Source organism: Brachycentrus maculatus, unplaced genomic scaffold (assembly GCF_059751285.1).
Source record: "Brachycentrus maculatus isolate JH-2025_06_01 unplaced genomic scaffold, ASM5975128v1 h1tg000010l, whole genome shotgun sequence".
NCBI classification, from domain to species: Eukaryota; Metazoa; Arthropoda; class Insecta; order Trichoptera; family Brachycentridae; genus Brachycentrus; species Brachycentrus maculatus.
In genome coordinates, this window is record NW_028280764.1 from 452,855 (window position 1) to 478,551 (window position 25,697).

Consider the following 25,697-nt stretch of genomic DNA (forward strand, 5'->3'; position numbering starts at 1 on the left):
CTTTGTCATTAAAAAAATATCTTTCAAAATGATGAATATTTTAGTTACTTTTTTGTTCTTTTTTTCTTTGGTTGATAATGCCAAACATTTCCATATTTTGACCATATTTTGTGGTGAACCAATTTTGGATTAAAAAGTGGCGATAACCTCCCATTAGTACCAACGCGATAGTAACCATAATATTGCAAGTTCAATAACCATTTCATTGTTGTGTTTTTACCCGGCTACGCCCATAATTTGGACAACATCATTAAAGTTATTTTTGTTGTTATTGTTGTAATAGTCTAAAAGTTGAGGTCCGATGTGTTTTGTATAAACGCACAGTTGACATTTTCATAAAATATTTTACGTTAAAGCACATATAATCTAGCCTAGTAAACACTGAGAAACCAGCGCCACGAATACGAACTAAATAACTGCTAAAATTTCAGAATTAAATATATAAAAATGTCAGGGAATATAAACGACATATTTATATTAATGAGCGGGCTGTAATTACGTGCGTTGACCTAGAAATCTAAATCTAATCGATCTGAGAAAAATCACATCTACACGGTTTTCGACCCTTTAGCCAGACAACGTGAACAAGTATGCAAATTTTCAGGATTATAGTATATCTATAGATGGGTAATGTTTTTTTCGTGAAAAGGATTCATACCTATCTCGAATCACTCGGTTCTGTAGTGGGTGTATGATATCAAAATGCAGTGGAAAGGTATGAATTCTCTTCCGGTACATCGCTTTGTGGGTTTCGATTCTTACCTTCTCGGAAAAAATATACCCTTTCCTTTTTTACAATATTAAATCATTTATTGAAATGACACAACATTTGTTGATTATGAAAAGAAATACTACATTTTGAGAAATTAAATAATATAACCTATCGCTTTTTAAATATTCTGTATTGTAAATTAAGTGAATATAATAGTAGATATACGATGGTAGCAACAAATCTTGAAGTTATTGAATAATATATGTGTAATGTGAAGCTGAATCCACACATATCAATTTTTTGTATATTTCCCAGTATTTTTTATAGATTTTTTTTACGATTATTTATCATCGTTTCTAAATCATATATTTAATGATCAAACTATAAATTTGTCTTTAAAAATTATCCTGAAAAAATGTTAGCTCGTTCGTCCTCTAATGCCTAAAGAGCCGTAATACATATAGTAAATGTTTAAGTATATGAAATAAATATTTATCTATGAATGTATCTATGTATTATGAAATAAATAAATAAAATAAATAAATAAATAATAATAATAAATAAAATGCACCAATATGTCTTTTTTGTCAAACCAAAAATATAAATACATAATTGTTGAAGAACCAACGACGATATTATATGTGGGTGGTTGTAATGCTACCCCTGACTGGAGTGGATCAGAAAAAGTTTTTGTACCTTATTTTTCGACGTAGTTCCCTTCTTCTTTTATGTAGGTACTACTTCTAGCAATGTTCCTGTAGTTTCTATATTAACATCGCTGTTTCATCGATTTGTATGATTTCCTGGTAGAACATTTATCCGACCCTACCAGCCACTCATACACACAGCACATGAACTCATTGTGATCAAAAAAATGTTTCCACGTAAATTTTCCTTGAATTTTTTCACCTTCGTGAATAGAAGTCATTGACACTAACGAATTGTGTGCTGGAGCATTGTCCTGATGAAACAGCACCCCCTTCCCAGTTTTTCCCTCCATTTTTCTTTTATCATCTCCCGCAATTTTGGCACCAGCTTAGCGTAATAAGAATCTGTTACTGTGGCTTCCTTCGAGTGGTAATCAATAAGCAAACAACTTGCATGACACACCTGCCATGACATTAGAATGCTGGATGACTTTAGAACCCAAAACATGTGTTGCAGTGAAGATTCCCTATATTTCTACTGTATGCTTTGGGGCCATCAGACTCAGGGTCATAGTGGTGGAACCATATTTTGTCCAAGGTTACATAACGTTAGAGAAAATCGTGTTTATTTTGCTGGTAGATAGCAAGCAGCTTCCTGCAAGTGTAACCGTATGTGTGTTACTGGCCTGTTAAACTTGCAGGTTTAGTTTATCGGTCGGTACTTTACACGTAGACGTACATCAGCTCGACGGGTCAACTCTTTCTAAGTCAAGGCGGAACATATCAATCAACCCACGTAGTTATATGGTACGAGTATCCAGATTATTGACAATGAAAATGTATTGGTAAATTGTTTTCAGTTATTATTGTCGACAATTTTAAGTCTTAACAAGTTTAACAAATAAAGCAGAATAAAATAATATTGATTATTTCAACAAATTTCTTATCCGCTTTATTGTAGGGTGGTTAGCATAACGTATTACCGTGCGCTAGTTTTGATTATCTCCTGCGTCAAAAAAAAGAGATTCTCATTTTCATAAATAGATATCGTTTTCAGCGATATTGGAAATATTGGACCAGAAGGAGCTTAGCTTGCAACTATCACTGGGACCAATACAGAAAATTTGGTCAAAAATTTGGTCCAATTTGGGTAAAAAAAAAATACTTTTTTTATTTAAACGTACCTTTTATAATTACTGAAATAGGTATGTAGGATTTTAATGAATTGGACTTTGTAGCAACTATTACAGTTTAAAACTTCAATTCAATTACACCATAACCCCAATTGAAAAAAAACGACAAAAAAGTAGTATTAGCTATCATCACCAACTTATTCGGAGCTATTCATTTGCCTTATGCAGTACCGACCGAGGTGCCAAAGGTGCCTTATCTTGTATTGAACCGACAGCGCTCCAACTTACTCGACAGTGTATGCGTCTTGAAGAATGATAATAGAGGGAAGTATCCTCTTTTGTCATTAAGAAATTTTTGTCCAATGACGCGGAGAAAGCAAAGGCCAGCACTGTTTGTACATGCCGCTCACTCCTTTCAACAACGTCATATAATATATCAAAAAACTTGATTTTTCAGGAGATCGTTTTTTTTAGGAGAAAGTTTAAAAATATAATAAAATGTAATTAAAATAAATATCAAGCCACTTATTTAACTTTTTACTGTGCAACAGATCTTTTTAGGTAAAACCTGAATGTTTTTTCTCTATTTGAAAAATAGTATATTAAAAAAAAATTAAACAATACCTTTTCTTCAAAATGCAGAAACAACACTTTCTGCCCTGTAGCGGGTAAATATTAAGTTAAAAATATGCCGCTTTTGCTGGGATATAGTACATTTTCTGGGCATTCCGAAAACATGCACAACTGAAAATTGACGATTTTTATTATATGGTATGACGTTGTTGAAAGGAGTGAGCGATGCATATATTCTACTCTGAGCGCATGATTAGTTCGTTGTTTTGGGTTATTCTAAATAGTATTTACATTATATTTATGTACCTTCGTGAATATACCTATGTACGGTTGGATACACCAATTGGTAAGCAATACTACCTATGATATCGTATGGATGTAGTATTGTATCGTCAATGATATTGGGAGTTATTTCAAGAATAGTCAATTATACAAGAGTGCCAAAAAGTGAATACATATTTTTATTTCTCTACTTTTGAGGTTTTACGATAATTTTGCGGTAACGAAATAAATAACAAAACATTCGAAAAATGAAACAAAAAAAGAAATTCACTTTGTTGCATTCCTGGAATTTTTTGAATTACCTAACGTCCAAGTGACTCTGAAATCTAGCTACGGCTTATGCAACACCGCTTACCATGACCCTACTCAGGCTTCAACTTTTTAAGTTTCATAGTCTATGCCTACTTTTCTAGAGATATTATGTATCGTTTGCAATTCTATCGACGATATCTCATAAATGTATTGGCTTAATGTTTTCGTATATGCGCTTTATAACAAAAAGTAAATACATAAGTTAACAACCTTTTGAGTGTGTCCAAATACTTGTTCAAAATGTTATAAATAAATTAACCGGTCAAATTATAAGCTTAAATAAATAAAAATAATAATGTTTTCTATCGTTTCTTAAGTACATACGTGAATATAATCCAGGATTCAGACCTCACATACAAATGAAAGAGTTTCTGCTTAATAAAAGCTTTCCTCATCCCACCATACATGTCTCTAGCGAACTCTTGCATACCTACTGTGTTTCGAGTTTGATCAATATATATATATATATATATATATATATATATATATATATATATATATATATATATATATATATATATATATATATATATATATATATATATATATATATATATATATATATATATATATATATATAGAAGTTCCAAATATTTGAGTAGTGTGGTTGTCAATCATGGGTAGAATTGGCAAATGTTACACGTGTAAAGTGATCACTCTGACGGTCGTAAGCCCTGTAAATGTCCAGACAAAATATTCTTCACCATCTATGTTGAGATGTCAAAATTAACTCCTATGGAGATAATCCAGATTTGTGGACAAGTATTTGGACACGCTCAAAATGTTATACACAAGTGTTTATTTGAAGTTTATATCGTATATTTTCCATTTCCTCGCGGTAATGAGATTCCCGGTATAATGTCGGCGGTTGTCGCGCCGGCAGCGGCAGCGGGCTGCAGGAGCGGACAGCGGACAGCGGACAGCAGCGTCACTCGGCATGACGTCGTGCCGCGGCTGCAGCTGCCGCGGGTAGGTGCCGCACACACACGGCACACACACACGCGCGCCGCCGGCCGGGCGGACCCTAGCAACGGCCTCTTCCTCTTGCTGTAGCCCGATATTGATTGCTTGCGAGCGGACCGCGAGGGGTCGCTGCCCCCCGCGCCGCGCCCCCCGCCCGCCCCGCCGCTGCGTGCGGCTCTCCTGCACGGAGCTGCAGTTTTGGCAACGCAAGAGATCGGCTGCGGAGAAGAACGGGGCCGATATCGATTCGAGCGATGGGAGGACGTCGGCCGACCGCCTACTTCGGATCGCGGATCTTTTATCCTCAATATGGTCAAGGTTTAGCTACAACAGTGTTCCGCAAACTTTTTCTGTTCAAGGTACACCTCGGCTGTCCAAACTTAAAACACAGTAAGGGACATTTTTTTTGTAGTACGTTTTTTTGCATTTTTGGACTAAGTAGAATCTACTTTAAAAAAAACAAAAGATTTTTAAGAGGTTCACCAAAGAAAAAAACAAAATTTATTTTATATTGATTTATTATTAAAATTAATATACCATAATCCGAATACATACATAACAAAAATCGTCGATTTTCAGCTGTGCATCTTTTCGGAATGCCCAGAAAATGTACTACATCCCAGCAAAAAGGCATATTTTTAACATAATATTTACCCGCTACAGGGCAGAAAGTGTTGTTTTTGCATTTTGAAGAAAATGTATTGTTTAATTGTTTTCAATAAACTAGTTATTTTTCTAATGGAGAAAAAACCTTCTGGTTTAACCTAAAAAGATCTGTTGCACAGTAAAAAGTGGCTTGATATTTATTTTTAATAAATTGTACTATATTTTTAAACTTTAAAAACGTTCTCCTGAAAAATCAAGTTTTTTGATTTATGACGTTCTTGAAATACACTCCTCACTCAGCGATATGATGTTTGATTTAACAGAGCACAGGTGAAAATTTTGGAGCAATTGTTGATAAGGCTGCTCTCACCACTTCGTTGATTCTTCTCAGGCGTTCCCTCTTTTTTTATTAGTAGTCATAGTAGCAATAGGAGTCGAAAGTCCCAATTCGCAAGCTCTTCGCTTTAAGATATTTGTAGGTGCGTTATCTTCACAAAAGTTGACTGTTTTCCGCGGCACACCAACTGATTACCACGGTACACCAGTATGCCGCGGCACACACTTTGCGGAACACTGAGCTACAACATTTTGCGTGTGTCCAAATACTTGTTCACAAGTCTGGATTATATCCAATTATTTTATTTATTTATTTAAGCTTCCTATGAAGAAAAGAAATAAGTACATTGGCGAGCTTTTTGCTAAAAAGCAATATCTTCCAACGAACCAAAAACAGACTAGTGATTTTGATCAAAACGTTTGATAATTAATTTGAGTAATGTGTTTGTCAATCATGGGTGGAATTGGTGAATGTTACACGTGTGGATCACCAACCTATGACGATCGTAAGCCCCGTAAATGCCCAGACTTCCATATTCTTCTACATCTATGTTGAGATGGTAAATAAAGGTTTAGCTACATTCGCGAGACCGTAAAAAACGTACTTAGGTTGGTAATATTATAGACCAGCATCTTTGGTACTGCCGTAGGTGCACACGTCACCGAACGATGTAATAATACCTATTATCTTACACCGCTCATCAGCTCGGTTTCATGCCTATAATTCTGTAATGTCTACTTACCTTTAATCTATATAAAAACATATGTGGTATTGAGTATAATTTTCAAATTTAAGGGGAACAGAATTCATTCCACCGGACACCATTGGAGAGGTCACACATCTGTTCACCCCCGATTTTTTTAATGAATGTTTTTTATTATATTTTTTTAACTTCTCACCTTTTAATAACTCTTTTATTTTCAAAACCATATACATAAAAAATAAGACCTCACTTTGCGTCGTAGATACGTTCCGAAAGATTCCCCGAAATTTAAACAAAATTTAAATTTACAAAACGGGAAATTATCTTTTAGAAAATTTTAAAATGATTCTCTGAATAATAATTTTAAAAAAAACAACGCAATTCGAAAAAGCAACGACGCACAGCGAAAAGTCTCAAGTCAATAACGACGCAAAGCGAGGTCTGAGGTAGCTATTTCGAAGATTTTTTTTTCCAATACAAAAAGGTGTTTTAAGAAAAAAAAAAAAAACAATTAAGTAAAATGTTACTTGGATTTATAGAAAATTAAGGTGCGACTTAACGAATACTGGGCCTAAGAAGCAAAAGAACAAGTACGGTGCCACACAATAAGTACATAAATACACCATTTTAGATTTTTTTCTAACGTGACATTAGAAATACGGAGCTAGCAATTTTTTATTGCATGTTTGATTCTTTCGTGAGTAATTATTATCGCCCTAACAGTAACTAGTCACTATGTCGCTTGAGTGCTGCAAACCATCATGCAAAAATTCACCCGAAGAAGTTTTAAAAAATATTGATTCACACGATCTAAAGCCCCCTGTCAACTTTCAATGAAATTGTCAATCTACTGCTGATGAAACGTCATTTCTACATCGCTATTATGTACCAGTTGTCATCATCGACGTAAAAGTGAGGTAAAATTTTACAATTCCATTGATGAAATAAAACATAAAATAAGCGAATTTAATTTAACTTTAAAAAAGATTAGAGTATTATTAAGGAAATGCAACGCAAACACCGACAAAACACCGGCCGACCACCGGAGAGGTCACACGTCTTTTCACGCCCGATTTTTTTTAAAGAATGTAAATTGGATTTTTTTTGCTTTTTTAGAATTTATATAGAAAAAAATATATCTATTTGAAAACTCCATTCCTTTCAAACCATGTGATTGATTATTTCGATAAAAAACTTATTTTTTCAATGCAGAAACGGTGTTTTATGAAAAAATCAATCTCGTAAAATGTTACCTGGATTTAGAGAAAAATAAGTTACGACTTAACGAATACTGGGCCTTAAGAATGATACACAATTATTGATAAGGCCTTCTATACTGTGCAAAAGAAAAATACAAATTCAGTATTGATTGGTCCATGATTTCCCGTGGCAGTGAACCCGATCGGAATGGGTTTTCTGCTAATATGATAAGTTTAGTTTCTTCGTCAGTAAGCGCAGTGTCGGATATAACGCCCCATCTCTAATTGAAATACATAGGACGGTAATAGATAAGTTCGTAAATGAATTCGAACATATTATTCTCTCCTTCTTTGTGGCAAGTGCCTGGCTGGTTGTGGAGTGATGAAGCTATGCCGGGCACCGAGATTCGTAGATAAACCCCCCATTTTAATTCGCAAATAACTACATATAACTTTCGTACATTACGAATTCACAGTATTGATACGGCGCACTTTTTGAACGCATAAAATGAAATGATTTTAACTCCTCCAATATAACAGAAGAAGGCTGTTCATGGCCAAGGTGGCTGACCGTGTTGGCGTAGTTCTGGTTTTAAATCTACACACACATAAAATATGCCGAATTTTACGAAAATAATACAATTTACCTTAAAATAAACCATTAAATTAATAATCCCGAAGGTATCAATATTATTATGTATTGTATCTCTGTGTTTTGATTCACCAACTAAGGCCTTAGGTATTCCGTAAACCCCCAGAAAAAAAACATTATGTACGTTTTTTTCCATACTGTTTTATCTTCAAATCTTTTTGATATTTATTTAACTTTAGAATTTATGCACATTGTTTCTAAGCAATATGTTCCAACTTATAAAAAAACAATCTAATATTACTGGTTATACCTTATATAGATGTTTGAAATTAGTTGGACATAGTGCTTGTACGTACACAAATACATATTATATATGTAAGCGAAGATTTTTTTAACGAAGAACTGAGGGGATTTGACTTTGTGTTGTTTAAATTAGAGAGGTCTTACCTATAAAAACATTAATTAACATTTTGTGAAGCGATAATTTCCAAGTGGGTAGTGGGATTGATTTCTTGATTGTTTTTGGCCGATTGCATTTTATTTTTTAATGAAAATTGTATTTTCAATTTCGCAGTTAATCTCGAATATGAATATAAACTTAAAATTGTACTATTTACCACTTTATATTTTTTAAAATTAATTGTCGACAGCAAAAATCTAACTTTATACATTATAATTGTAATTATTATGAATAATGTATATAGCATTATATTTGGAAATAAACAACTTCTTGGTCATATTTATTGGGGAAAAATGGTAATGAATAGAATAAAAAATAAATAAATTTATACTGAATATCTTTATGACATAAGTACATTTAAGTATGCAAAAGTATCACACATATTTTTTTTGTGACTTACTTATTTAAAATGTATGTAATTTACTGATTTAAAAATACTCAATTTTGTTTCCAGGCTTGGAGAAAACATGGCATCCCCATCTATGGTGCAGCGTTCAGGTGACACATTCATAGTCCGGAGTGTAGTGAGTGGAGACAGACTGTTCATGGATACGAGTCGTTGTCTCCCGATGAAGCAGGAAGTGGCCGAGGACAGCAAGGAGCTCATCCCTCACAATGTGACCCTTCCCGCCTACCTCCCGGGAGTGGAGGACACTGCCCCTCGGTCCATACCATTGCAAGGTGGCAGTCTTCCGCAGTGTAAAATTAAAAGAAACTACAACTGTGTTCATTGTAATTATTTTACTCAAAATCCTAGACATCATTTGACTCACTTGCGTGATGTTCACGATGAGAAAGTTAAAATTTACGACTGTCCCAATTGTTTATACGCATCCAGGCATTTTCAAAAACTTTTAAGGCATGTAAAAATGGTTCACGGTGGTGCCATAGGAGCGGATCTTCTTGTCAATACCAAGCGCAAGACTAGAGAATCCACACCCGAAGCAGATAATACCGAAGAAATGGATGTAGATGATGGAGAGGAAAGAATGGCGATTGTCCCGTCTAAATCTGGCCGAGGTACCTTTAAATGCTCTTTGTGTCCTTTCACAACGACAAGTGCCAGTTTGCTCACAAAGCACGAACGAAAAGAACATATCAAAACAAAGTTTTTCCCTTGTTCAAAGTGTAATTATGTGACACATATAAAAGCGAGATTTACAAAACACGTGAAATATCATTCTATGCCCATGATAAAGTGCGAAGTGTGCGATTTTCGAACTCCATACAAATGGAACTTGGATAGACATATGAAGAATCACGGTGGCAGTGGAGCCTTCTGCTGCTCCGCATGCAACTTCACAGCGGACATCAAGCAGAGTCTCACGGTGCATGAAATGAACCACCACATCCCTCCGGCAGGACAGGGGGCCGGCTCTGCCCCCATCTGCGGTGCAGGAGCCTCGCGACGCCGCAACAAGGTGGGCGGTAGTGACGCCCTGGCAATGCAGGCTTCCCTCCTCGCTTCGCGTCCTCCCGACCATGACACCAGTACCGGAGATTCTATTCAGGTAAGTGCCTTATTTTATCCTTATTTATCTTCAGTGACAAATGTATAACTAAAAGTAGCATATTTTTACAGAGTGAATTTGCTGACAGCGTGATGATGACTGATAATAGCGAGGACAGGCTTAGTTCCAGTAGTAAAGTGGACAATCCAGAAAACATCAACTATGACGCCCACGAATCTTTGCAAAATGCCAGTGAATTCGTTAACTATGATATTCTCTCCAAAAGTGATATAACCTTTACGCTCAGTCGTAATGAAGACCAAAATGTAAGGACTCAGCAAAAAAAAGTACCTCGACCTATTCCCAATCTTATTCCTCTTCATCTGCAAATGAATAATCAACAAAAGACTGTTCTTCCAACATCCGGTCCTTTAAATTTAACAAAAATAGAATCAAATAATACACTTCTGGAAAAGCCTCTCAATCAGGTTACATCTGCTGCGTCAAATATGAGTGAACAATATTACGACGATGATAGTAATGATCAAGTGCATTGTGATAATTTTTCCACTAGAGGTAGTGATGAATCTTCGCAACAATCTATTCAAATATCCACCCAAACAATCTTCAAGAAAAAAAATGCATCATTTTTTGATAAATTGAAAGAAAAATTATTAACAAGTTCTGCTGAAGGTGGTGACTTGTCATGTAAAGATTGCGGGCACGTATCTAAGTGCCTTTCGGAACACTCGGTTCACGAGAAGATTTGTAGCAATGTAGAAACCAAATCAAACTCAAACAGTGTTACAACAGCAGGGTCAGGATCCACACGTTGTCAACACTGCAGACAAAGATGCAAATCTAGCTTAGACTTAGTCATTCACTTGCAGTCTTGTACATTGGCAGGAAAAGAACGAGATTCACCGGTAGAACGGTACAAAACAGACAAAATAGAAATTCCTATAAAACCAGAATCCGATGATGAAGCATCAGTTGATGACCCACAGGCTCCACATCCTATGGAAAATGTTGTTTTTGTTTGGAATTCTATGTTACAAAGTAACTCTTCAACATTTGATAACTGTTCAAAAACTCAAGAAAACTCAAAGGAGACACCCTCACAACCTAATACCGTAGAAAAATCTAAAAGTGTGTATACATCAAACACCCAAGTGACACCCGGGATAGGAAAAAAAGTATTCAAATGTCCTCATTGTTCATTTTGGGCATCAACAGCATCCAGGTTTCATGTGCATATTGTGGGTCATTTAAACAAGAAACCTTTTGAATGTTCCCTGTGTTCGTACAGATCAAATTGGCGATGGGACATAACTAAACATATAAGGTTGAAGTCAGTGCGTGATCCAGACCACTCGAAAGCCAGAGTATTAATGACGGATGAAACAGGGCGGAGGAATTATAGCAAATATAATAAATACCTAACTATAATGCAGCCTACTGATCCATCCGCTGATAAGAAAAATAAAAAATCAAGTACACATTCTGAGAAAATTCTTTGTGACCAATCTGATAATAATCCTGAAAAGCGCAGTATTTCATCGAACCAACCAAATACGGACTGTGGGGGAAGTTCTGATGCGCATGTTTCCTTACAGGAAAGGGAATCAAATGCTGAAATCAAACATCCTGAAACTAAGAAAGTAAAGAAAACTATGTGGAAATGCAAGAAGTGCGCATACAGGTATTTAAATTATAAATTAAAAATATTTTTACCTATTAAATAATAATAATTTATAGCCATTCATCATTCGAAATTCTTTTTGTTCGCCGTTAATGAGATGTTTTAAATAGCCATCAGTTCAAGTGCCTCTGTAAATGACCAACTGGTCGCTTCAGTGGTATAAAAATATAATATTTATTATCTTCAGGGCGTTTAATAACAATGCAAAATAATTTTTATAATTATGTTTTTATTATAATGACTGAATTCTGTACATGAACATGATTCTACCTTTTTTCAGAAATATAAGTAAAGATGCCCTTCTAATACATGTAAAAAAACACTCAAAGACTAAGCCAACGCAAGAGGGACAAAATGTGCAATATCAAGACGAAATGGAACACCCCCCTACTGATCTTCCTGGAAGTTTAACTTACCGTTGTGGTCATTGTTACCAGGTATCCAATTGGAAGCATGTTATCCAGGTATCTATTGTCTTATTACTAACACAATAATCATTTGAATCTGAGGCAGAATAGCATAAATCATGATATACAACATAGTTGCAATAAGCAATTGTGTAGCTGATTAGGAAGTGTCGAGTATAATTATAGCAATCTCTGAACTTTTGAGCTATGAATGTAGATTTTCACAGCCATTGTTTACTGTGCTGTTATATTTTACGAATAATCCCAGAGTGAATTTAACTTCAAGAGATGATAAATTAAGCTTAGCCAGAAAACATATCAATTTTTAAATCTATTTTACTTGGAGAACTAATCTCTAAGCATAAAATATAAAAACCAGCGAGTTACAACCTCATTTTATATCAGGTACAATTTTCATACACTCTGTTCTTACCCTTATCCACACCCAATGGTACCAGAGCACTGCATCGCACCAATGTAGTGTTACCTTTATCTTTAATTCGTTGAAGGCAAGGTGACCAGTCCTGCGCTCCTTGTACCAGTCCACAGTGATATTCAATGACCATGAGTCACTTATATTTATTTTGACCTGGAATCGAATCCGGGGCCTCCAGCAGAGTAACCAAACTCGCATACCTCTACACTACAGAGGCGGACTTTATAATTTAATTTCTGGTTTTTATAAAGATTGCCATTCACTTTGAATACCATCCACGGTGTATTCAGGAGTACAGGACTAAATTTTGCGAGAATGTATTCAATTCTCAATCCAAATAATTATTAATGAATTGTTATGTTAATTGTTTTAAGAACAAAATGTTAATTGTTTTAAGAAAAAAATCATAAATTATTTATAACTATAAAATTGAATATTAATTTATGCTAATCTGCTTTTGATTTTTATCAGGGGAAAGTAACAGATATATACATAATTAGAACAACACTAATTTATTTGAAAATATTTAACACCAACTTCATTTCACATCCATGAGTAAACTCATGCATCAGAATCGATCAGTCTTATACGCTATTGGCATTTTTCTAAAGTACCTTAAAATAATTCTAGGGGGAATAAAAATTAAAATGGTAATAGTGTATAGACCACCCAAGATTCGAAATTCAAGCTACTGCATGACTTACTTCTAGAAAGTACCTTTTAATAATACAGTCCCCTTGAAATAATTATGTCTTTGATTATTTTTAGTTTGGGAGGGTATAATACCAGTTACAATATTCTAAAAGCTACTGCATGTTTGATGCGTCAAATATTTCAATATTTATGGAATTAAATTAGCCACGGGTGGCAGCATAAATTTGACACTACATAGGGACTAATCCACTAACAATCTAATAAAAATAGAAAAATAAAATAATTATCAAATCATTGTTTGCTAATCTAATGCCTTAATCCACAAAAATAATAATAATGTAAACAAAGACAGTTCAGCTCTTGTCAGCCTTCCTATTAAAAATTTAAATACAGACAATCTCTATCTACCGGCCGATCTGGCTAGAGATTTTTGCAATTTATCATCTTTCTGGAGCCTGCTTAAACTATGTTTTGAGAAAAATAGTAGACCAAGAGGGTAGTGTTTACATCATTTTTTTAGAATGGAATAAAGTACAATTTATAAACATGAATAAACCTTTATTTTTCACATACATACTTAAATCATATGTTATATTTTGACATCTCATCAAAGATGAAGAAGAATATGGAAGTCTGGGCATTTACGGGGCTGACGACCGTCATAGGCTGGTTTAAGTGATCACTTTACACACGTGTAACATTCACCAATTCTACCCATTATTGACAACCACATTACTCAAATTCTTGGAAGTTGTGTATATATGAACCAATTTAGAAACCTTGTTCTTGAATCACTAGAACTTCACTAGAGACATCTATTGGTGAGATGTAAAGAAGCTTTTTATTAAGCAGAAACTCTTATATTAGTATGTGAGGTCCGAATCCTGGATTATAATCACACACATGAGAAACACCAGAAAATACCATTTTCATTTTTATTATTTAAGCTTATCTCCAATGGATTATCTCCAATTACAGGAGTCCTCCTGTAATTGATCCACATTTTGTGAACAAGTATTTGGGCACACTCAAAATGTTGTAAATAAATCATATGTATTTATAGTGAATGGGTATCATAAAAAGGTTGGGATGATTATATTTTGAAATAAATTTAGAAACTTGAAAGTCAAATTATTTTTAAGAATATTAGTAGGTACTAATCGGTTAAATGATTATTGTATTTGGGGGTAAAGGGTAACACTTGCTGGTTAATGTAGAGTATATATTGTCTATCCAATTCATATCTTTACATATGAATCTGCAAATCATTATTTTTAATATGGAGGTAAGAAGTTTAGAATTAGTATAGTTTCTATTTATATTGTCATTATATCTGCTTCATATTGTAATTAAATGTCTATAAAATCAATCTGAGGAAACAACATACAGTGGAACATCTCATAATGAGCATGATTTATTCCAGAATCTTACTTGTTAAGAACATTTTTTCCCATAGAAATCAATGTAAAATATGATAATGTGTTCCATGCCGAGAGAAAACTCAATCTTTTTTATATTTTTTATTAACATTTATTAAAATAAAATTATTCTTAAATTGTTAAAATGTAAACTACTTTTAATAAAACGTTAATAGAAATATGTATTTATGACAAATAATTAATCGTTTTTAACTAGAAAACTGTCTAAAGACATTTGTTTTTGGCAACGCTTCAAAATTTGGCAAAAATGTGTCACAGCATTATCATTGAATAAATTTGTAGCACGAATAGCCACCTCCTGATTAGTGCGATGCTTCCTAATGTATGATGCAACAGTTTCCCATGCTTTCAGCATTTCTCTTATTGCTCTAGAAGATTATTGCTCTGCTACTTCCTCGTCCTCCATAATTTCTTGCTGTGAAACATGATGCAATCCTCTTCTATGCGATGCTCTTCGGTGGTCAGCTCTTGACTGTGCTCTTTCACAAGGTCTTCAATATCGTTATTAACCACCTCACGTCCCGACTCGCAAGGGAATGTCGTGAAAAAGGGAAATGCCTTTTCTCTGTAACTCGTTACGCAAAATATCGCTCGTTAAGGGAACAACTTTTTCACATTTTTTTGTTCATTATACGAATTACTCGTTATACGAGGTGCTTTTTAGGAGAGATTTCACTGTATTTTATATTTTTGGAATTATTTCATGTTGTTCAAATATGGAAAATGCAGATAAAAGTTTTGGCATTAGATCGACATCACAAGCCAAAATAGCATGAAGTAATAAGATTTTATATTTGTTTTTTTTTTATCTTTTTATTTTGTATACAAAGCACATCCCTTCATTATTTAAGCTATTAAACTGTGTTTAACAAGACATTAAAATTGTGGTTAGATCTGCCTTCATTGATTAATCAGGGCCATCAATGCTGCTTGAAATAGGATTTTAAAAAGATTTTTTAAAAATATTCTTGAAAATGTGTAAAAAAGTACAAATTACACCGGTTGACACGATTTTTGGGTCTCACTTCTACATGTGAAATTTTGGTTTCTCCTATGGTACAAATAAAGGAAAAAATCATTTTTCCAATCAAAGTTTGCTTTTGTAGAAACTAGAGCAAATTTTTCAATTTTCAAGAAAAAATACTGATTTTTATTTTTTTTTAAATAAATTTATTTTTAATTACGACTAACAAAATTTTTACTGTACATCAAAATCTTTTTAATTCAAATAGCATATAAATGTAAAACAACAAAAAATCAAGTACCAAAAAAGGACTTACGTGTGACTTGATACATTTAGACTTTAATTTCAGTCCTATTGAACATTTTCATAAGTAATTGCAAATTTCATGAAAAAAATTATATGTCTAATATTCTTAAAGTTTTTTTGTTTGATTTAACTTTTTTTTTCAGCGACATTGCCGACTGAAACACAATGGAGATGTTCGTGTACTTGTTGGAGAAAAAAGTTCATACGATAAGACGCCCATTCCAAAAAATGTTACCAGTAGTAGTCATTTTGATGGTAAATGTATTAAATGCCCTTTTATATCCACGGATCGAAGCATTTACGATTCTCATATTAAAAAGCATACAATAAGTGCAGAATCGATTTTCAAATGTTTCATTTGTTCATATTTTGTTAGTACAGAGCAAGAGTTAACACAACATCTCCCTCTTCATGGTATTTCAGATCCAGAACAATATATTGCCAATATTCTAAGTTGTAAAACTTCTACAGAAACCGTTACCTCACTTAAAAGGTACAAATGTGCAGACTGTCCGTACGAGAGTAACAGCAAATCTCAATTCATGTACCATGAGCAATTCCACAAACCTAGAGATGCCCCTTTCAAATGTGATATTTGTAATTATCAAGTCTCAAAAAGACACCTTCTTCATCAGCACATGAGAGTGCATGGCATCCCGACTCAAAGAGACACTACAGAATATATATCTGAAATTGAACAAGGTAAGAAAGTTCAAGAGATGTCTGCCATCCCACTGTTTTGGGTTACTGATCAGGGGCAATATCATAAAATGTTCAAATGTCGGTATTGCCCATTTGTCAACTTAGACAGACAAAACATTATGGATCATGAAAAAATGCATGAATTCAGAGAAAATATTGATAAGGACGCCACTGGTACATTGGATTGCCATGGTTGTTCATTTTCCACTAATAATATGAAAGACTTTTTAGAACATTCCGAAGTTCATAAAGATTATTATGCTAAAGTAATTTGCGAAGTTAATTCTGAAAACAGTGAAGAGCAAATTACTCATTTAAAAAATCAGGGTGATGATGAAATATTAAATATGGAGCAAGGAAATGATAGAATGTTTATAGAAGACGAAATATCAAAAATGAATATACAGATAATTGATGATAAACGTTTGTACTTTTGTCCAAAATGTCCAGCTAGATTTCTTATTGAAAAAGAAATACAAATTCATAGCAAATTTCACTGTATTAGACTTCCATATCAATGCCAAATATGCTCTTACACTGCTCGCCAACAGTCTCATTTACTTGTGCATACCTCAGTACATTCCGAGGACTATCAAACTAAAACTAAAGGTCTACAAGAGATGTACAAAACTCACACAGAATTTCCACAACCTAAAGTAGTAGGTGTGGCATCGGGAATCAATGTTTCTGAACCTGTGTGGATAGTAGTAACTGAGAGTAAAAAGGCTGAAACTGTCGAACGCACCGATGAACCTATGGACGTAATGTCCAATGATGAGTCTTCCGGCACTAAACAACCCACCAAACACTTTGTCTGTAGTCAGTGCCCAGCTAAATTCTTTAAGAATGCGGCGCTTCATTATCACTCCAGTCTTCACGGAGGAAATGGTCCATATAAATGTAAACAATGTAATTATGCAGTGAAAACTATTGGCAATTTAGTTAAGCATGCAACAGTTCACAATGCTTCGGAAACATTTACTACACACAATGACTATGAGTCGGGAGATGATATGAGTTTTAAAAATATACCTTTATCTGGCACGGACCTATTTCAACACAAAACACAAGCTGAGAAACGAGCACTTTCGGAAAAATTAGTCACACTACCTAATGATCATTTTCCACCAGTTCTTCAGGCAGATCCGCAATTCGGTCTTCTTATGCATGGTAGTCCGGATTTTATATATCCAACATATTTGAAAAATGGTAGACAAAAAGAAAAACGATACAAGTGCCATAAGTGCCCGTCAGCTTTTGAAAAACGAGAACAGTATAAAGTGCATCTTTCGCTTCATGGATCTAAACAAAGATACAAGTGTGAACTTTGTGATTATTCTGTCAAGTATTATGCCAATTATGTGCAACATATGCGAAAACATCAAATGAATGCCGACGCTCATGCAGCAAGGAACGGTAATGGTAGTAAGCAGTCAAAATCTCAAGATGATAAAACAGGGCAAAAGACTATAAAATTAGCCATTAAAACATTACCTCGTCATAGTTCTCACAAAGATTCAGCAAAATTATCAATAAGTGATCAGCAAACCTTGAATTTATTACATCGTCGGCACTCAAGCACAGCCAAAGATGTAACTGAAGAAAGAAAAAGCTTCCGATGTATTTACTGCCCATACATGAATCCGAGAAGGGATGCTTTGGATAATCACATGAGAAGGCACACTGCTCTCTCAGGAGCGGGAGGGAACTTCCAATGTCCACATTGTGACTATGCCGCACCACAATCACAATTTTTAAGAGACCATTTAAAAGCACATTTTAATATCCAGAAACATTTAGTACCGGATTATTTCACCAACTATGATGGTTTGGAGGTTTATATTAGCAAACTTGATGAGTCTGAAAATAATTCTGGTAGTAAAATTTGTATATTCAAAGCAGAAAATGTAGAAGAATATGATGATTTATCAAAAAATGTATTACAAAAAATATTTGTTATGCCAAAAACAGGTGAGAGTATAGAACTGTAATCTGTAATAGTTGCTATTTTTTTAAACTGTCAATTTGCTTAGTTATTGGTTTTCAGAAAAACCCTTTTTACTATTCATAATGATTATGAAGTTTAAGTATCTTTTAATACAGGAACACTAAAAAATGTGTTATTATTTTTATGAAATTTATATTCATAAAACATATTTTGTAAGAATTCCTCTGAATAATGCCAACAATTGTAATTTTTTACAAAAACAATTTATAAAAGGTGTATTCTTGATTTACCAAAATCAAAGAGAAATAAATCACAGTTAAATACACATTAATGTTAACAAAAAAAATCTTTTTATTTATAAAGATTTCATAAATATAGAATATTCCAAAGAAATTTAGAGTTACCATTTATTCTTCTATGCCATTTAAAAATATATATACACAGTTAGGTATAATTAATCAATATATATAGTTATCGCCAGACAACCTTTCCAAACTCTCATAGGGTGACCATGGTGAAAAAATATGAATATATATTAGAATTTATTTTAGATTTCGAGTAAATAATGTTATGTAATTTCGTAAGAAATAATGAAGAAAATTTTAATATGTATATAATAACTGCAACAATTAAAAATATTAACTACTCATCACAATTCGATGTGTCATCACATATCGCTCACTCCTTTCAAGAACGTCATAAATCAAAAATCGTCAATTTTTAGTTGTGCATGTTTTCGGAATGCCCATAAAATGTACTATATCCCACCAAAAGAGGCATATTTTTAACTTAATATTTACCCGCTACAGGGCAGATAGTGTTGTTTTTGCATTTTGAAGAAAAGTATTGTTTAATTTTTTTTTTTAAATAAACTAGTTTTTTTCAAATGGAGAAAAAACCTTATGGTCTAACCTAAAAAGATCTATTGCACAGTAAAAAGTTCAATAAGTGGCTTGATGTTTATTTTTAATAAATTGTATTATATTTTTAAACTTTAAAAACGTTCTCCTGAAAAATTCAGGTTTTTGATTTATGACGTTCTTGAAAGGAGTGAGCGATATGTCATCAGAAATGTAATAAAAAAACACTGTTTTTGGTGAAATCCAGTTAAATAAAATACAACATCCCGTCCCCAAAATTCATTTCCTGTATTTTTTTTATTATTTAGATATATCCCCTGAAAAAGGATCAAATCATTATTATAATATATTTATATGAAAATATGTTTTATGCTACAGAATGCAAAATAAATAATGAATATCTCAATGATTCAATGTTTAGTATAAAAATATTAAAATAACATTTTTTTAAAAAAATCAAAGTATTACATCGTTAATCAAATGAATATTAACATATTATTATTACCTACATCAACCTTTATTCTAAATGTATTTATAAACATTTAACACAATTTCCTTGGTTTATCCAGACAAAGGTTTTCCTTGTCCCAAATTCAAAACATCAAACATGGTCACTGTATTATTTTTCAAACAAACTTGAATCGAGTGATTTTACTATCACATTAACATGCTTGCTTATGACACAAATGATTTGTTAAGCTTAGTTTGTAAAGGTTATCTGGCGACCAATCTACTATTTAGTCATTCTAAATAATGAGGGGTATCAAATTCAAAGAGTTAAATTTTATTTTAAAATCAACATCTAAATTGGTTAGCCAAAAAAAGTTTGTATTGTATGTTAAAAATAATTATACATTATGATAAGCTTAATTTGTAAAGTGTAAATAAAATATATGAGAAATTACTAATGGCATTATCATTATGTTAAAAAACACATGTTATGATATTTTCACATTGCTATCATAATGTAGCATATGATTGCTTGCAGTTATTGGAAATTGAACTTTTTGTGGGAAAAATTAACTGAAACATCCTAATTTTATAATATGTTAATTAATAGTTTATTTAAGATATAAAAATATAATATTTCTACTATAAATTATTGTTTACTTCGATTAGAGTTCACTAGTTTATAAAACTTCGAACTTATTGTTTCATGAACGCACAAAATTTCTATTTATGTCTAGTATGGTAAATACTATCCATACTAGACTTGTATAGGTTTTCTATTAACACTTATGTTTCGCGTCCAAACTCACAACTCTGATTCATTAATGGTAGGGACTGACCGGAGCCATTTCGTAACGTGTTTTGTTACAACGCGAGCATTCGTATAGTCAGTACAGCGAGTCGAGGGCTCCATCCATAGTTCCGGATGCTCGCTGATAGCGATGTTATGACAAAATGCTCCGGTCAATCCCTACCTTAAGAATTACAAACTGCACAATGTCCAAATTGTCAAAGTAATTTATTTATTGGTAAACCAAATTATAAAGGAACAGTCGGTGCTATTGGATTGAATTGTCATGAATTAAAACATGGGGTAAGGATAATATAATGTGATTTAAATCAATTACACTGGGTTTTCTTACAAATTTTTTATTACTATAATAATGTATCCAAATATTGTTATTGTAATGTAAACACAAAAAATATCACAGGTAGCAAGATCTGAGCATTTATGCTATACTATTATGAGAAATAACTCGTGGCTACATAATAATTGGCAAATGATGAGGTTTGCCTAGCACTTTAAAATTAAGGATTCTGGGTAGATATGAATTCAGATTTGAAGTAGACTATGTTTGGTTTCAGAACTTGTATCAATCAAAGGTTTTTTTAAAAGTGAAAAATAATAATTATTAAAATATATTTCATCAGTATTAACCCAATCCCTCAAAGGTAAAGGGCTATGGAAAATATTTCTTTCACATTGTCGCAGAACATTGACAGGGCATGTTTTATCAAAAAATTGTTTTATCCTGTTAAAATCTTGAATGGATTCCGCATGGGTGTATGAAGTCATTAGCAAAGGTACATTTGGTACCAATAATAATGGCAGGGACTCTCCCCACATATCAAATTCAGAGTCATTTAATTCGTGAAAACCACAATTGAATATAGCAACTATATTAGGAATTTTATACCTAAAAGAGTTGTAGTACTGGGAGTACAATTGAGGTTCAAAACAATATTGAACTCGAATACCCCTTTCTTGACAAGAATCGCAATATTCCCAGTCGGGTACCATTTCATCAGCAAGTTCCGGTCCAATAAAAACTAGTTGTAGAGACTTGAGATTCCCGATCCAGTGAAAAATTAGTTCGCAGATAAGCCTAAAGCATAAAACAAAAACATTATAAGAGGGAAATATAAAAAGGTAAATTAAGAAGCATTATTAAAATCACAATCCATATTATTGCATTTTAACAAAAAGAAATGTTAGATTAATAAAATACAAGGCATATTCAGAAAGTAAGTATAATTGATTTTTAGTTTTTCAGAAAGTGTATTTGAAAAAAAAATTACAGGATATTGTGGTACATTTGCCGACTATTTTTCCACATGATCGCCATCCCGTTCAAAACATGTGGTCTAGCTGCTTTATCTCTAGAAATAACTCTCTCATTAGTTCCCTCCTCCACTTCAGAATCTCTTTCTGCACCTGCTCGTTGGTTGAAAAATTAATTCCACCCATGCCTACATGGAGGTGAAAAGATGATAATCTAAAGTCAAGAGAATACGGAGGGTGGTTCAAAACATCCATCTTAACGAGTCTAATAGCACCTCGGTGGTAAGGCTACATGAGGACGGGTGTGTTGTTGTGCAACAAGCACACTCCTATCTTTAGCATTCTCTCCTTTTTGTTTTGAATGCTCCTTTTCGAGTATTTTAGGGTCTCATAAGATGTCACTGTGATGATTCTTTTTTACTCAAGTGTGTAATGAGCCCGCCCACATTTCATCTCCAATCACAATACAGCTTAGAAAATCATCACCTTCTAATTCAAGTAGTTCGAGAAACTCGCAGGCGCTATTGACCCGATTTTTCTTATGCTGCTCTCCCGGCTGTTTTGGAAGCCATTTTGCACACAATTTCTGGTATCTCCTTATAAGAGTAGGCAGTGGATTACAGTACGTGGCTCACACTTGGCGGGATCTATTATCGACATCTTTCACACGACTGACCACTACAACCTGAGTTTACATACTACCGTGTTCCTGCGATATTTGCTCTCTCAGGAGATCCACCTCTACCACTCAGTGTTGCCACCCCTTAAAAAACCACAACCTATTATGGTCACAGTACACTTACATTCTGAACATGCCTCATACATAGCGTCCAAAACAAGCAAAAAATCCAGAAGATAATTTTTGAGATGCATAAAATATGTAAATTAACCATTTGTACAAATCAACACTTTGAACTATTTTTACTGACACTCATAAGTATGTTTTATACAAATTTTAGTATAATTGTTGTGTGATTAGGTGTGAAATAATTCCTGATTGCATTTTGACATCTCAACATAGATGAAGGAGAATATGAAAGTCAGAGACCCTTATTTTAAATGTATGCAAGATCCTTCCTGAATTATTTCATAAACTGAAAGACGCCTGAAAACGTGATATAAAATTTTATGACGCTTTATAAGCTTCATAAAAATCCTTTTTCATAACCTTCAAGAAGAAGACAAGCGATGTCAAAATCATATATTTTCAGGTTAATCCTGCGTTTGGTGTCGAGACCGTCAAATTATAGCATGTTATGACAAATGCCAATGGCTTGACTTAATGGTTCTCTAACAATTCTGATACTGTATGCAGAAATAACATGAGGGTTTTTTTTTTAAACTGGCAAAATGGAGGTTAAAAATATAAGTGTTAAGAAAAATAGTAGAAAGGTTTTGATTAATCCTAATGATGAAAATGAATAATAACTAATTAATTACGTTTGCATCACAGTAACATTTGGCTAGTTATAATTTGGTTTGACTTCTTTTCCAGCGTGAACAAGCTGGTCCTTTAATATTACAATCTTTACATCACTTGGCTAAAGCGATCATATTATGAATAGAAATCGTTGCATCAGTATGTCTACATTCATTTTATTAAAGAAAAACCAAATAAATGAGGTAATATTGTACAATCTCAAATGGACCTGCCGAAGATATTTTCTGTAAATAAGAAATACATTAAAAACTACAAAAATATATGAGAAATATGTAATTTCCTTTACCCTTATTCCATACTACTTTGAATTGTAGTATTGAACTGGCAATGTAAAATAAGTGAACTGACCTGCTAAAGTTGGAACATTCATATGTTACACCTACAATATGAATAGTAAGATTGTTTTGTGAAATTTTATTATCTTCTATCACATTACAAATCTTTAAAGCGTTAATCATTGTTAAAACATGAGATAGTCTGTCCGCAATCCTTAAAAATGTAATTTTATCTTTATCCTCATGGGGTGTTAAAAAATAATTGGAGATTTCTACAAAGCTGAGATTTCTTTCAAGCATCACATCACTGTTGTCTGCAAAAATAAAATGTTCTTACAATAAACATGAATGTTTCCATCCAATACAATTTAAAGATAAGACTAAACGCCACGACACTAGCCACACAACCACAGACTGAATCCGGGTTTGTGATAGTCATAATCCCCCATACATGTTACATGTCAAGTCTCTTGATTTATTCCTGCAAGAATCTTACAAACCCAAGTGACAAACAATTAATTCCAGTAGATTCCAATTCCTTTACCAACCCAGTGTAAAAAAGATGAATATTTATGTTAATAATTATGGGAATACATACATACAAATGAAAAGAATAAAGTAAAAATGAAAGTAAGAGTCGATGATTTAACAAACTCTGGTGAGTTCTGTTTTTATTTTATTGATTTATTATAGAGGGCAACATTATTTTCGAATACTCACCTTTCATACGGACACAATATAATTCATACTGTAGTGTCATTTCTTTACATACTTTGGAATGGACATTTTTATGAAGTAATTGGTGTTGCAGAGAGCAATAACTAACAGCTGGACAATTTTGGCAGTCAAACAATTTGCTCGAATCGTTTTGTTTGCAAATCGAACAAACCCTGGGAAACATCCATACCTAGGCAAATATTTAAGATAAAATATTAATAAATGTGTTTTTCTTTGGCAACAAAAAATAAACATGAGAAGACAATTAACCTGATTTTCTGCAGGCGTTAAAGGCCGGGCTAATCCGTGTTCAAGAAATACTTTCATTTGCATTCTTTTTTGTAACCAGTTTTCCGAAGGCTCATATTTGGCGCTCGATACAAAATTTTGCAGAACTTTACAAAAACTCTTATGCGCCGGCCAATGCATTTTTTGATGAACAACGCTGCAATAACGATACGCTCTGCAATTTTTACATGTTTTCAAAGTTTGGCATTTATTTTTACAAACATGACAAACTGTGGAAAAATAAAATTCATCAAAGATGTTATAAATCGGTAAAATTTCTTTCTGCACTGGAAACATTTTTAAATGTCGAATTAATATTGCAGCATGAAAAATCAGAGAAAAGGTAATAAAATATTAAACTCGCATAAGAAGTCTAAAAGATATTAAATGCTTGTATAACTGTAACTATAGAAGCATAAAAACAAAGATATATTAGAGATCGCCGCCGACCGCAATCAAAATTGTATGATTATAAATGAACGATCGTATGGCACAGATTGATTGATTTGGATTGATTGTTATATACTACAATATGTAGAATGCATTTGTACAACTGACAACTGGACCAACTAGTGCACGTTCAACCACAGATTCAAAGATTATTGCACAGATTCAATCGCAGACTAGTCCACAGACCAAAGATTATATACTTGCCACAGACACAGACAAACTATTGTAATTATATAGATCCACTACAGACGAGATGAGAGTCATTCAAAGTGATTCAACAAGGAAATTGTGGTTGATAGGTAGTTGATACTATAGAGACATATCAAAAATATATAAATACATATACAAACGCCACATTAATCTGTCTTTGCAAACAATCTTCATCTCTTACACATTCATATATCTCCTCATACATACCCGCCGATTATTATACCTGACCATTTTCAAGTATTTAAAATACTTGCCAAGTTTTCCTCGGTCGTCCATATCATTTATATTACCAACTACATGCGCCTCATTAAATCATTTTACTCTTCTTTCTTTACTCATTTGATTCGCATACCCAAACGTTACGGACACACCCCGTAGGGCGGCCCGGAAAAGGACCTCTAGGCGCCCGGCGGGCG

The 25,697-nt window shown here is 33.4% G+C and overlaps 1 protein-coding gene and 1 long non-coding RNA gene across 2 annotated transcripts in view; one reads left to right on the forward strand and one right to left on the reverse strand.

Annotated features, from left to right (window-relative positions):
* LOC148313509 (uncharacterized) overlaps positions 1–11,641 on the forward strand; it is a 60,094-nt gene extending 48,453 nt beyond the window's left edge. Inside the window, exons 3-4 of the mRNA XM_088260992.1 lie at positions 8,974–10,030; positions 10,102–11,641. Coding sequence (XP_088117118.1) covers positions 8,974–9,021 — 48 coding nt within the window. The 3' untranslated portion in view covers positions 9,022–10,030; positions 10,102–11,641. The remainder of the gene's footprint in view (positions 1–8,973; positions 10,031–10,101) is intronic.
* Positions 11,642–20,971: 9,330 nt separating this feature from the next.
* On the reverse strand, positions 20,972–25,229 carry LOC148313510 (uncharacterized). Its single transcript, XR_015837647.1, has 5 exons — positions 24,604–25,229; positions 24,337–24,523; positions 23,690–23,930; positions 23,341–23,565; positions 20,972–21,724 (listed from the first exon to the last, which is right to left on the reverse strand). It is a non-coding gene; the product is annotated as an uncharacterized LOC148313510 (long non-coding RNA).
* Positions 25,230–25,697: the final 468 nt, after the last annotated feature.